Source organism: Lissotriton helveticus, chromosome 6 (assembly GCF_964261635.1).
Source record: "Lissotriton helveticus chromosome 6, aLisHel1.1, whole genome shotgun sequence".
NCBI classification, from domain to species: Eukaryota; Metazoa; Chordata; class Amphibia; order Caudata; family Salamandridae; genus Lissotriton; species Lissotriton helveticus.
The window spans coordinates 2048295127-2048310291 of NC_136067.1; the positions used below are offsets into that span (position 1 = coordinate 2048295127).

General features: G+C 45.7%; 1 protein-coding gene across 1 annotated transcript; it reads left to right on the forward strand.

Annotated features, from left to right (window-relative positions):
• The first annotated feature begins 1238 nt into the window (after positions 1-1238).
• Positions 1239-1758, forward strand: UCN (urocortin). Its single transcript, XM_078647179.1, has one exon. It carries the CDS (start codon positions 1239-1241, stop codon positions 1746-1748), a length of 510 nt encoding a protein of 169 aa, XP_078503305.1. The 3' UTR covers positions 1749-1758.
• The last annotated feature ends 13407 nt before the right edge of the window (positions 1759-15165 follow it).

The window sequence follows — 15165 nt, forward strand, 5'->3', positions numbered from 1 at the left end:
CCACAGAACTTTAGAGGGAAAAGAAGCAAATAGATGAGCCAATCATTTTCTATATTAAATGAAGAAAAGACCTGAAGGATATTAAACTATTTTGTGATGATGGAATGCTACTGACTCACTGGGATATAGCTCAAGTGTGGTGGGGCCCAGAAGCTCCATCTGATTAGAAAGCATGGGCACAGAAAGGAGTGAATACAAGAGGAGGCCACAAAAGGTTTTTCAAGATTAGGTGGATATGGAGGAAGTTGGGGGGGGCTGAAGGAATGTTGTTGGGGGGTACTTTGCTATTGAACATATTGTGGAAAAATATGAGGCTTATATGTAATATGACCTGAATAATGTGTAAATAGTAATTCTGGTAGCGGGCCATAAAGATGGACAATACTGTGTTTCTTGATAATGATGGGACGAGCAGGGCTGGTGGTGATTGTTACACTGAAAATTCTGACACTAGAGGGCAGAATGTTCTAACAAATAAAACAAAGGCTTCTCGGAGCCCGAAGGGATTTGAATCTCCTTGGGCTCCGAGAAGCCTCTGTTCACAGCAGCAGCTGTAAATGAAAAAAAAAACATTACAATATCGTTGCTCTGCAGGCTTCTACCGGCCCGTAGAAGCCCAGAGCACTCCATTGCCTGCAATGGCATGCTCAACATTCTAATGCTCTAATACTCTTTGATGCAGAAACACCTATAATAACACAAGTATACCCGCTTGCATGGTTAAGAATAATTTGGAGTTAAAAAATCCTACCTCGAGAGTGCATGTAGCGAGAATAAGTGGCTGCCCACATACGCTAAATGTTGTGTTGCATTTAGTGCTAAATGCATCCTGGTGTCTATTTTAGCCACAAGAGTGCATTTTGTGCTTCAAAACTAGCCCAAAATGCTGAGAATAAGTTGGGGGGAAATCTTACCCCAAGTGAACTTTTAGTGAGCGCAAGCAGCTGCTCACACTAGCTATTTATCTTCTGTTGCATTTAGAACTATTTCTTAGAATAAAATGCATCCTCACATCTATTTTGGATGCGACTGGGCAGAAAATTGAGCTAAATGCAGAATTTCTCTTTTTTGTGTAATTCCATGTAATTTTGCAGAATTTTTGGGTAGTTCCGTGTGATTACGCTAAATGGAATTAAGCAAGTTACACCCACCCCTACTGTTAGCATGTGTTTTTTATCTGGACCTGTTTTCTCTCTGTTTACTCTCATGTGTTTGTGTCTCCAGGTGCAGGACCCAACATGAAGACCACTGTGCTGACGTTGCTCGCCGTCTACATTCTCCTGCTGGCGCACGTCGTCCCCAGCACCAGCCGCCCAATGGAAAGGAACAGTTATGATGGCTCCACGGTCAGCCTCAACAGGGTCCTCAACGAGGAGACCGCCCAGGCCCTCCTCTATTTCTTGAGGGAGAAGATGAATCCCCCTATGGAGGGTGATCCCAGGTTCCTAGTGAGTCTGAGCCGGGCCACGCCGGAGCGGCTACCGCCGGACCACCAGATGTCCATCAAGGAGCTTGCCCGCCTCCTGGGTAGCCTGCAGCCGCTCCTTCAAGGGTCCAGCAGCTCGGCAGAGGAGGCGGCCAGGAGCAGCTGGGAGGAGTTCTCTGAGCGTCTCAAGCGAGAGGACCCTCCAATCTCCATAGACCTCACCTTCCACATCTTGAGACAAATGATCGAGATCGCAAAGACCCAGAGCCAGAAGCAGCAGGCCGAGCAGAACCGCATCATCCTGGACACGGTGGGGAAGTGATGGCCTTGACTCCGCGTCTTTCCTCCTCCTGCACCAAGACGTTCTCACCATGAAGGGCAGGTGAGGCCTCCTCGGCGGGAGCCTCACTCCTGCGGCACGGCTCTGCTGGGCCATTCTCTGTCTCATTGACTCAATGCCACATCCAGCATCTGAGGAGACCTGGCAAGTAGGTCAGATGTGGGGTTCATCAGCCCTCCCTTGATCTATCACTGGAGGGAGGCCCCCACACACAGCATGAGTCTACAGCGGCAAACCTTCCAGGGGGTCGCTGTCTTCAAAACCAACATCTGTACGATGGCGGCATTGGTCAAGTGCCCCCAGCTCCACCTCCCGCCATCGCCTGCCATGCTTGTATTGACCAGTTCTTACTACTGTGTACAAGTTCCAACTTTCCACCAGTTTGGCTTTCCAGTGTATCAGTTCCAAGAGAGTGGTTTACCTTCAAAGGCATACATTCCATTTCCCACAGTCCACTGCAAAGTGCACTCAAATGTCAATGTCATCTTCTGAGGCAGCCAATGGAGGGTGGAAATAGCTGAAGTAAAGATGAGCTTGTTTCTGAATTTACGACACTCAGGATTAGGCACACATGTGCGGTGTGGGTGATGACTGCATGGGGAAACAGATGGATGAGCGTATGAATGTTCATGTGCATTTATGGTTTTGCAAATGGATGAAGAGTTTGGACAATAACTGGGTGAATAAGGAGTATCTAAATGCATGGGTTGACCTAAGGTCGGATATTTGCTTTGATGGGTGAATCGATGGATGGGTCAAAGGGTGATTGATTAGCAAGATAGGTGAGTGCCTGGGCAGGTGCTTGGCAGAGGTACGCATGGGCTAATAAATACTTGCATGTATTTGAGCATGGGTGAGCGTAGCAGGAACAAGCGTGAACATATGAATGTATTGGATACCGTTTCGAGAGCATATGGAATGAGTGAATCGTGGGCAAACATTTATGATGCTTTGGACAGACAAGACCAGGAAGGAATAGATGGAAGACTAAAGAGCTGGAATCCTGGATGGATGGATGGATGGATGGATGCATGGGTGGATGGATGGATGCATGCATGCATGCACGGGTGGATCGATGGATTCATGCATCCATGGGTGGATGCATGCCAGGATGGATGCATGGATAAGCTGAACAATAAATGCATTAGAAGTAAACCCCAACATAAGGATCCGTGGTGCATCTCGCCCCTCGAGGTTGCAGGCATCTCTGACCTTCTGCATGACACATATGTACATGCCCGGCTTTCAGGAGTTGCAGCAGGGGCTGTCCCTGGCTGGGATACCATGGAGACCTGGAAACGATGGCTGTAAGACATAACCACGCTTTTCTTTCTCACACGTTCCTTAACAACGTGGGTGGAACAACTAAAGCATTTGAACCATGCATTCCATATACAGCGCAGATCACTACAATGACTCACCTTAGGGGGGCGCTGTACTTTGGAATAGTATAATTTACTATTCCAACTCCACTCCTCGCAACAGTAGGGAAAGTGTTGGACTTTAAAGTCAAACGCTGTATGTTGTTGTAACGACTTGTATTGTAAATGGAATACGTGGTTCAGTCGCATTCATTGTTCTGCCCGCATTGCAAAGGCAACGCGTTGTTCGGCGGTCATGGTATTTGTTGTTGCCCAGGAATGAAGATTTGGGAACAGGAAGGCAGTGTGTTGGGGGGGTGAGTGGAGGGAGGGGGTCATCTGACAGTCCCAGGACTCATTTGTGGCACACTTGTGATGAGTCCCTCTGCAAGGAGGGAGGGCCCATCCGGCCCCAGTAACGCGTCTCCGTCCTCTCCCTCCCGCCAGAGGCCGCCTCCCTGGCGCCCCTCCAGCGGTTAAGCACTCTTGTAAATCAACTTCTCCAGCACTTAATCTATTGGAAATCTATCAGGCCCAATCTGCAGATATTGGTTTTGAGGCTGTGATCAGGATTCCACACACATACAGGGCCCTGGAGGGGTGGCGCCAGCGTCATGACATCACAGAGGAGGCTAGGGGCTGGGAGGTTCCATTCTGCGGGGGTGGAAGGGGAGGCCTTTGCTTCCTCACCCAGGCTTCCCACCTCCTGCTCCCCTCTCCCGCGCGAGATCAGAGCTCCATGGGGTTGCATGAGTCACTTCAAGGGGAGCACAGGGACAGCCCTCGTCTGGGCTGGGGCGCAAGGCCATGTGACGTCACAGACCACCCCCTGCCGGGCGCTCTCATTGTAGGCAGAGGAGGCGGGACTGCGGCACGTGTTCCCTTACACAGGCTTCACACCTCCTCCCCCGTGAGCGCAGAGCTGTCTGTCAGATTATAAAGCACTCCTGGGGTGCACACACAGTAATTAACAGGATCAGCTCCCGCGGCACCACCCTTTCTGTCACAATCCATTTCTGGTCCTGTGGGGTGGATATAAAGCATATGTAATTAATTATCCAGGGAGCGCGTCCCTCACTGTGCACACATCTGTATCCCACCGTCGGTGAACTTCTGAGGGGTTCCCGGCTCTGCTTAGCTGTTCTGAAAACCGAGGGTGGGACCTGCATACTAGCCAAGCAAGACTGCCTTAAACTCGCAGGGGCAGACTTACAAGCCCCTTGTGACACTTTTACGCTGCTGTTGTGCCACTTTTGTGATGCAGTGGCGGTGTAAACAATGCGCCACCATGCAACATATTTACAACTTGGTGCATCTAGTTAGATGCATCCCGGTGTAAAGCCCTGAGCTACACTATACCTGTGTCAGGTATAATGGATGCAGAGTGGGCGTTTTGTCTCAAGGAAGCCCCGTAAAAGTGACGCAATGAAATCTACTAGATTTCACTGAGTCACTCTTACGTCCCTGCTGCGTCAAATCCTGACACCTGCTTGAAGCAGGTGTAAGGAGTGCCGCAGCATATTAGGTATAGGGCATCCCAGAGTAGTGCTGGAGTTGCGTCGCCCTTGCGACACAACTCCAGCACTGCGTCACCCTTATGCTGACAAATGCGTCACGCATCTGTCTATCCTTGTGCCGCGGTGCATCGCATTGTAAATGTGGTGCATCCATGGTAGCGCAAGCGGTTGTTTGAGTCACGCAAAATAACTGGTGCATCCCTGCTAATATGCAGGGATGCGCCAGTTATTGTAAATCTGCCCCACAGGCTCTGGAGAGCTGCAGGAGTCTTCTAGGCACTGTTCCACAGCTCTGAACCCACAGGCTCTGTTGAACTGGCCAAGTCTAACAGGAGCAGTTTCACTGCCCTCGACTCACAGGCTCTGTTGAACTCGTAGATCTTAAAGGCTCTGTAACAGGGCTCTGACTCACAGACTCTGTTGAACTGCCCAGGTCTTAGAGGCCCTGTTTCACTGCCCTTAGCCTCTTGAGCGCTCATGACGAGGTCAGCTCGTCCTGAGCCACGGCGCTCATGACAAGCTGAGCTCGTCATGACCGCGCCCGTTAGATGGAACGCTCGCACGCTGGGCTGATTCCCCTGCTGTGCTGAACGTTCCATTGGAACGGGTGCAATCGTCATGAGCACCGGAGCGCCGTGGCTCATAACGAGCTGACCTCGTCATGAGCCACGGCCCCCAGCACAGCGGGGGAATCCCGCCAGTGGCGAAGGGGTTAACTCACAAGCCTTTGTGAATCAGCTCCTATGATCGTGCTGTGAAATTATCCTATTCAGATCACTTTGAATAAATGTTACGACAGAAATTAAATCACAACACAATTAGTATATACCAATCTCAGGGATTGCACAAACTTTGGGAAAAAAAGTCTATTTTGTGCAAGTGATATATTAAGAAGGCCAGAGAGCGCCAGACACCAACTGATTTCCATTCAGATCCAGTCTGCATAAATGTATCTAAAATCTAGCCTGGCTCCAGCCTTCGTCAACTTCGGTACAGTTTTGCATTGACTCAAAAAATGAAGAGAAAAAAAAAAGTGCAATTAAAAGTGGTAAAAGATTGTTTTCTCAAATGTGCTCTCATCCTTACCCTATGAAAAATCCAGTATACTAAATTAATTTTCCATAATCCCTTCTTTGGAGTTTGTCCATGAAGATTTTTAATGATTGAAAACTTTAACCTCAGAAAAACTTCGCTAGTCCAACATTCTTGCAAAAAAAAAAAATATTCTGCAATAGAATTTCCTCACCAAGACCTTATTTTGCAACATCTACTTTTGTGTGATTTCTCTCGCACAATTTAATTATTGCACCCTGAGCAAAGTTTGGACAGTTTATCAAGTTTGAATGAGTCCTACCCAAAATTTGTGGAGAAAAACTTTGAAACTTCCTAAGAGTGAATCCGATACAGTAATGTCATCGATGTCAAACGCAGATGGAAGGTTACTCACCAAACTCTTTTTGGGCCATATTATCAACAACTAGTGATATTTATCTCTAAATAAGCTTAGCGACATTTTTTTTATCGCCGCGGATCGCCGGATTTTATCACAGAGATAACGTGCTATTAGCAACATTTATCTCCAATGCGATAAAATATCCGGCGATAGCTGCGAAATGCGTGAATATCGCTGGGAATCCGGCGATATTCAGGCATTAACGCCAATAGGGTCTTAACCTGAATATCCAACTCCCATTGGATACACAGATTAAGAAGTGGTCTGAGCAGGCGTTAGTTTTCAGCGATATTCACGCTGAGCGCATTTTTTTAAATCGCTACGCCTGCGTAGATAATAGGCGATAGCGTAACAGGTTGGGTACGGCCACTTTGCATGTCATTAGCGATCAATATCGCGGACATGCAATGCGGGCCCCAAACCGCTCGCTATCACCTAAGAGCTGTCGCTAACTGATGTTAGCGACAGCTTGCTAATAGGGCGATGAAATTATCACCGCTATGCGGCCTAAAATGGCCGCAAAAGCGGCGATAATTTCATTTTGCCTGCCTTGGTAATATGCCCCTTTGTTTTTTAGGGCCTTTGCTTTTAGAAAAAAAAAATGACCGTGACACTGTAGGAGTTTTCTCCCAGGTTGTGGGGGCCAATTTTAATTTATTTCAGTTCAGTCTGAACAGAAAGAAAAGTACATTAGACGTTCCACTCTAAATAGGGCGGGTGGTCTGATGGCGCTCCACTGATGGCCCCAACTCCGTCAGGCCTTCAGAGTAAGGTTTCTGACGTGGAGCCACAAGCTGAGGGTTTACCCGACTCTAAATGCAGCGGGTGGACTGCCAGCTACTCAGGCAGGGTAATGTAACACATAAAGTGTGTTTGTAAAGCACACATACACCCAGAAGGGAATCTTGCCACTGTATAACAGATCTTTATTGTTAACCAACTCAATGGTACTCATTTTATCGACCTCAGAAGGATGAAAGGCAGGGTGCACCCACCAGGATTTGAACCTGTCACCATGAGGTCAAACAGAGCGGATGTATTAGTCCACTAAACCACCAGACCCGGGTACCCTGCTGCAATTTGTGCTGAAATTCACTCTCCACCAAACTCTAAATTAGGCCCTATGAATCATAAGAGATATTGGAGTTCAAATGGTCCTGTTGTCCCTTTGGCAGAATATTAATTCTTCTCATGCATGTAGTATGGGAATAGCCATGCTGCCCAGGGAACCTCTGTGTGCACAATAAACACTGTGCAGTCCCGAGACACTGTGGAGCAATGCCCTGGTCACCTGGGCACAATAGCACTGGAAGAACATCGCATGGCCTAGAGATAAGAACAGGACAAGGCGAAAAGAGGGAACTGTGTGAGAGCAAGAACATCTACCCACCTATGTATGTATGTATGTGTCTCAGTTTATATGTGTAAGCATGTACTTATTTACACATGGACTTCTATGTAGGTGTGGGCGTGTTTCTAAGTCTGTAAGTCTACAAATGTGTGTATGTGTATACCGGTATATATGATGTGTGAGTGTGCATGTATGTATCCATGTACGTATGTGCATGTACCTATCTGAGCGATTGATGAGCATTAGAGTCTAACAAGATGCCCACTGTGTACCGATCTGTTGGCATCTCTCCGTGTGCCTGGGTTATCCATTTGCGTATTTCCCTGCAAGGTGCTGTTGGGTGAAAGCCCGGACTGGCTGGGGGTGTCACACATGACATGGGGGTTCTTGGCACGTATGCATTCTTCTGCCACTGTCCATCGCTCACAGCTGCAGTTGATTGAGAGTGTCTTGTGCTCACCTAAGCGATGCCAGATCACTGTGCCAACAGGGCAGCACTTTTCAGTGGTCTTTCATTGAACGATTAGTGCATTCTGGGAGTTGTATCCTTGGTTGGCTTTACTTTAGAAAACACACATTTCTAAAAGGAAAACAAGGATAGAAAACTGGTGTCCATGGACGTCATTTGGAGGTAGTCAGGGGTCGCAGCTGCGACCTCTATCTTGCTCCATTCTACTCCTGGCACTTCCTTTGCGACCCCTGGCGTCAGAGGACGCAAATGCTTTGCCAGCTCTGAGGCCAATTTTGCAACCCCACGGGTCGCATAGGAAAGGCAAGGAGTGTCTGGAAGCATGCAAGAGTCTCAGCTGCGACCGCTGACTACCTCCAAATGACGTTCATGCTGGTGTCCAGCACTGCAGCATCTTCAACTCCACTCACATCCTGCAGGAAGCACTAACGCCTACCCTCTAGGCACTAAATATCACCCCTGTTGCTCTCTCCTGATTGGAACCACCAATGAATAGGGTTGCCTCACCGTTTCATGTCTTCTGAAAACACCATGATTCCCGCCCAGGATTTCGGATTGTTTTTGTTATTCTTTACATAAAAATACTGCTCAAATTAGCAAAGCACTGGTTGTGTGGCAACGATGGTTCCAACAGGCAGCCATCTTGGATTGGTGTTTCTGCTGTTTCTTGTCCAGTCCTGCTGAATTGCTGCAGTTCCTGTGTTTCGCCGCTGGGGCTCCCCTGCGGTCTACTATATCAACATTTTGGTTCCACGTTGCTGCAGTTTTCAGTTCTCAGCGCCCGCCCTGATCTTTCCTTGTAGGCCGCCCTTTCTGGTGAGAATGTATCTATTTTTACAGATGAAAAGTGAATTCCTTAACGTTCTTTGCCGTCGACGCTCTTCAAAGTCGTGTCTGAATCACAGAAACTCACAGAAACAACAAAACGAACAAAAAAAGGAACAAACAGCATGTCTGTGTGTGCGTGTACAGTTTGTGAAATAATTTATGGATTCATTAAGAAATAAAACATTGAAAAAAGAATCATAAATAGTTGTTTGGCAGCAAGGGAAATGTGTTTGCCATTTATATTTTCTAATAAAAACATCTTATATAAAAAAAATCATTATGGTTGAGTTTATGAGGGAAAAGTCCTGTGTGTTTGGGGGTGGAGGAGACACATTGAAGCTGAAAGAACAACTCCCAAGCAGTTCACAGACAGAAGGTCATGAAATGAACTTAAGACAGGCACACTCTGATATCTCAATGCGTCCGCAGGTGAGGGTGGTAATAAATCAATCAAGTAGTACTTGTATAGCATGGCTATTCACCCCGGCGGGTATCCAGGTGCTGTGCTGGAGGGATCAGTCGAAGAGCCAGGTCTTGAGTCCATTCCTGGTGACTCCCGGTCTTGAGTCCGTATCGAAGAGCCAGGTCGTGAATCCATTCCAAAAGCCCGGTCTTGAGTCTGCTCCTGGTAACTCCAGGTCTCGAGTCCGTTCCGAAGAGCCAGGTATTGAGTCCGTACCGAAGAGCCAGGTCTTGAGTCCGTTCCAAAGAGCCAGGTATTGAGTCCGTACCGAATAGCCAGGTATTGAGTCCGTACTGAAGAGCCAGGTATTGAGTCCGTACCGAAGAGCCAGGTATTGAGTCCGTACCGAATAGCCAGGTATTGAGTCCGTACCGAAGAGCCAGGTATTGAGTCCGTACCGAAGAGACAGGTCTTGAGTCCGTACCGAAGAGCCAGGTATTGAGTCCGTACCGAAGAGCAAGGTATTGAGTTCGTACCGAAGAGCCAGGTATTAAGTCCGTACCGAAGAGCCAGGTATTGAGTCGGTACCGATGAACCCGGTCTTGAGTCTGTTCTTGGATCTAAGGGACTCTTAATGCTTAGGCTAAAGACCAAGGGGGGCATTGTTCAGCTGAAGTTTTACTTTTTTACATATACTTCTTGAATGTGAACTGAGGTTTTATTGGGGAAACTTTTCTTGACTGTCTTTTGCACTCATGACTTAGTTGTGCCTTTTGTTGAAAAACAAAACTCTTCATTGCCATTTTAAGACAGAGGAAGAGAGATTAACATACACCCACGACATCTAGATGGCATCATAGGAAGTGACAGCTTATTACCTTTATTATTTTTGATCCAATCACCTACTGAAAAGTATATCAAATGATCTTTGAGTGCAATAACATCACAAAACATGACATCACAGAATTGTGACCCTTACAGTACAATAGCAAGTAGTACATGCACAAAAAATAGTTGTAAAAACAGTAAATACCGTTTATAGATGTATATGGCAGGGAGGGGGAAGGCAAGTTTCAGCAAATTGGCAAAGCTTTTGTGCCAGCCCGAGGAAGAGTGTGGCGCAACAGGTTTTTGCCCACCGTGCTTGGGATTGTCTCGGGTTGCATAAGTTCTATGTATAGATCTTACACACAATGAGTGAAATCATAAGTCGCAGCCTCCGTGCTTCACTGTATTTTTGTCTCTCTCTTGACTCGGAGATCCCTAAATCATACATTCCGCAGTTCTTGCTTGAGTTATCTCCAGACGTCCTGTGGATAGCACCTGGTTTTCAGAAAACCTACCACAAACTAGTGACTGATACATGAGGCAGTAGTATCTGAACTATACTCCGTGCGGCTGAACAGTGAAGACTGAACTGTGATGTACTTATCTAGGTGAATACATTTGAGATTTTGGGCCTCATGTAGAGTTGGGTTGTACCACAAAATCCTCAAATTGCTGCGGAATGTGCTAAATCCAGAGGAGAATCTATTGTGGCAAGTTACTCCACAAAGGAACAGAATGGCAGAGGAAATTCCACCAGTGCATTCTTCTTAAGGTATATATAGCACTTCTTCCAGAAGTTGCAGGATTTTTTGTTGATACCTAGCTTTAAATAAGGCATTTACATTTTAAGATATTTACTCCACTTAGAGTTCTGCTGTGTCTTGAGTGCCACAAGCCTGCCAACGAGTCTTTGATTAGGACACTTTGATTGTGCATTGTCCTGAGGAAGGTTTGGAGTGACACCCATCAGAGTCAACAATTTCCTTAAGAGAAAGGTATTTAAGTTTCTTCTCTGGTCAAATGAATGCAGAAAGTATTTGAGCCAAAGGATTTAAGAGGCAATGTTACTTTCTAGTCATTCACCCAGTCTACTTTTGCATTTCTAGGCAAATGAGCTGACATTATTAGTCTGCTATCTGCTATCTGAAACCAACAACAAAAAGTCTCTCGGAAGAATTATGATGTCATGTAAGTGTGCTAGAACCTCAAGCAGGTTCATGTCTCCCACGGGACATTCCATCAGTTTGTGGAAGGAGATTATGAAGACTCTGTGACATCGAATACAAGGGTCACACTGAATGCAGTGTTTTTATCTTGAGTTTTAGGTCTCATTGGCGTCTTGCAAAACATTCTTTACATATTACATATTAAGAACAAGCAAATCCCTGCTAAGCAGACAAGAACATTCTCTTCATTCAGAATGGTGGACTTGTCCAGTACTCCAGGGTTGTTAAGTGTACTACATTCTGCACATAGCCTTACAACCACATTCTTTTTTAGAGCCACCACTATGAAGGAGAACTGCATGGCTCAGTCCTTCTGATGTTTTCAGGTAGATTTAGAGTTGTGAAAGCGAGGAGCCTAATGGCACTCTTTCTGAAAGGGATGTTGATTGTATTTCATGCTTTCATATTTTTATATGTCCCATTTGCACATGGTACATCTGTTGGCTTTGTGGCAAGTTCCCTTCTCAAAGTTTTTCCCCCCCCTTGCTTCCACGAAGGAGTGACTAAAAGCCAAAATGCACACATCAAAACCTTGTATTTTTTGGAGATTGCTCCAGAATAAGCCTATTTGTTGGGTTGGAAAGTAAGGGTATGCTATGTGCCTCTTGGCAAGGAGTCCCAGTGTTCTGAGAAATTATGATAAAGATGCAGACCTCTAGGTGCTAGTCCCCCACAGTGACAAAAATGTTCTTCACTAGAATATCTCCTGGCAATTTGCCACCTACACTACAGTTAAGTTGCGCAATAAAACACAGATTCATAAATAATAATATATACAACACTTCCGTACTCTGTTCCAAGGGTTTAAAAAGAATAGTTGATTGCCAGTAAAGTGTCACTTAACAAATTGACTGTCTTCAAAGAGGGGAATAGCTGGGGATGGTAACCGCAGCACAAAGTCAACCAGTATTGGAAGCCATAAGGAGTAAGATGTCGATTTCATGTTTTATCTTGAGGACCAGATCAGGATGGTCAAAGATTCATAGATAAAAGGGGAGGGCAGCACTCTTCCCGAGAGAGGAGAGCGAGAGAAAGAGAGAGCGAGAGAGAGAGAGAGAGAGAGAGAGAGAGAGAGAAAGGAGAGCTGAGCTACCGTGCATTTCCCAGGTGTGTGGACACACAGAGACCTGCAAACGCCGTGGACTGTAACAAAAGGCTGTCCTTTAGTGAGATCAGTGTCTCTTGCTCTAGTGTCTGTGTCAGTCTCTCTTCCCTGTGTCTCTGTCACAGTGTCTGTGTCTACGTACACTGGGGTCAGTGTCTGCCACCATAACAAACAGTAATACTGCCTGTGTGCCCCTGTCCGAGAGACATTGCCTCACTGTCCCTGTGTTCAAGTCTACCACTCACAAGTGCCCCACTGTCTGAGGCATAGTGCCTCTGCCTCTGAAGAACCGGGTTTTAGAACCCAGCGGCGCCAGGGACACGCCCAAAGTCTTCGGGTTCACCTGTCTTGGCAAACAGAGACACGGAATACTTCTAGGTGGCGTCAGAGATCAAATTTATTAGCTGCAGCTAGTAATAGTAATCTCAGCAATACAACACGGTGTACAACTCAAGAAACTGTTCAATTTTCATAGAGCAAGACATCACCTTTTATACACAATATTCTCATAATAAATGTACACCCACTACGCAAAATTCTGACCAATAGGACACATTTTCTTACTGAGTATCACATTAACAAAAACCCAATTTACAGTAACCCAACCCAAAAGTTAATTATTAGGACTGTCCCAAATTCAATTTCCACAAGCCGGACAAACCCATAATTGAAAAGCACAACCCATGTAATGTAAAGTTGTAAGGAAAAAAACAATTCAGATGCTGATTAGGATAAGATATGTGCAAGGAAACTAAAAGTTAACGATATCCTGAACATTGATTGACAATCTCAGACAACGATCAGCCAGAGAAATTGGCTTCGTGAAGGGTCAGTTTCAGGTGACGAGGTCAGCGTCCTGCAGTTCACTCACAAGTCAGAAAAAGGGCCTGTTTAATGCATACATGAACAATGAGGCCCATGCAACTTTGTTCGTTCGGTTACCTCCACGGCCTACGTGAGGGCAACACAAAATGGCATCACGAACAAGGCAAACAAAATGGAGTCCAGTCCCGAAAACCACGGAACCTCAGACCCTCCTTTTGCCATTACGTAGGCAATGACCTAAACTCATGTCAATCTGAATCCAGGTCTATATCTATTCTCATCAGGTCATCAAGGTGTTGCTGTAACATCATCTTATTATCCTTCGCTTCTCTCTGGACTGGTCTTCTCACACAGATTCTAGCACAAAGACTACAAATGGCGGGACCACACTGGATGCATAAGCAACACGAGAAAAGGATCGCTAAAGCCATACCAAGGAACATCAGAATCTTCCATCCCCATTTGGACAGCAATTCCCAAAACCATCCTATCAATGACCAGTTCCCTTCGTCTACATGTATAGACTCAGCGGACTTATGTAACCTCAAGATGGCTTGGTACACTGTCGGGGCATTATCTGGTATGAAAACGCAGCAACTAGACCCGATCAATTTACATACTCCACCTCTATCTGCAAGTATAATATCTAAAGAAAAGCGGTTCTGTAATGTCATAAGGCGATCCGCTTGAAGCTCAGCTGTAATATTACTAAGGGCACCTGCAGTCTCATTTATAGTGGCCTCGACCACTCTCGTAAGCTGACGAATAGTCCTACCATTAGCCATAGGACCCCAAAAGGGCAGGAAACCCTTAAAGAAGTCTCCAACTTCTTGTACGTCAGTGTCTTCCGCATTGATAACACCTCTACCATATCTTGTCTTATGGTAGTTGAAAGCAGCTGTGTATGTAGGGGGAAGCAAAAATGCCACATAACATGTGTCTGAAAAGTCAGAAGGCAACCATGTATATGCTCTATCATATCAAACAAAATACGTGCCTTTGGCTGGCACGAACGGTGGAGATTTCTGGGACGTATAGACATAGGTGTGAACACACACACTCTTACCAAGCTGAGCTCTCGGATTCTGACCATTACCTTGCAGACAAAAATGACCTCGGTGGGGTACAATCCAAATAGGAGGAGACCTTTTCTGTCTCTCTTTCTCTGTCAGGCTAATGCTATATCTCGTCTTGTTCCAACCAACATATGCTCGTACCTCATCTTTAGGGATAGCATTATATGCATCAATATCTCTGACCATATCTACTATTCCCTGTATCAAGGCATTATTATTCGCATTATCTTTGACAGAACGTACAGGAGATGCTTCATTCGCATAGATAAACATTGATTGGAGTGCCCATACTGACCCATTAGGCGAAAAAGGCAAAACCAAATATGGCATTCCTTTATCTGTCGTATGCAGCATAAGACCACACACCCAACAATTTGTGGTATTTACAACTAGCTGATGCTGATATAACATCTGTATAAACGAATTGTTCACAAATTCTAATCTTCGTGTCTGTTCATGTTCAGGCAACGTATGAAACTCATGTGGGGAAACAGTAGGAAAAGAAAGAGTAGGTTGGGAGGTAGATGCAAGTGTCTGTTGTGATGCATAGAAAATCCAACCCAACCAAACCAATGTAATGTTCAAAAGCATAAGAAAACACATTATTAAAAAACATTTGCTACGAACCAATATACACATTTGCACTCTGAAATCAACTCTTTTAACACCCTTGTCGGACTCAAAAGACTCCATCCTCTAACGTGCTGCTCACGGCAATTTTCCTTCTTTACTTAAGTGTGCGTCAAGATCGTACTAACGACCCTAAACCACAGACCTTGTGTCAATACGCGGCTCACCCCTTAAGAACTTATACCGTGACCCTGCAGCTGAGTCCGGATGGTGACTCGAAAAAGAAAAAGTAAAAAAAAGTCTCTTGATCCGACAAGGTCTAATTCGCTACATAAATTTTTTTAGATTTATTTGTCCATTTCAAACGTCCTTTTTCGATCTCAAATT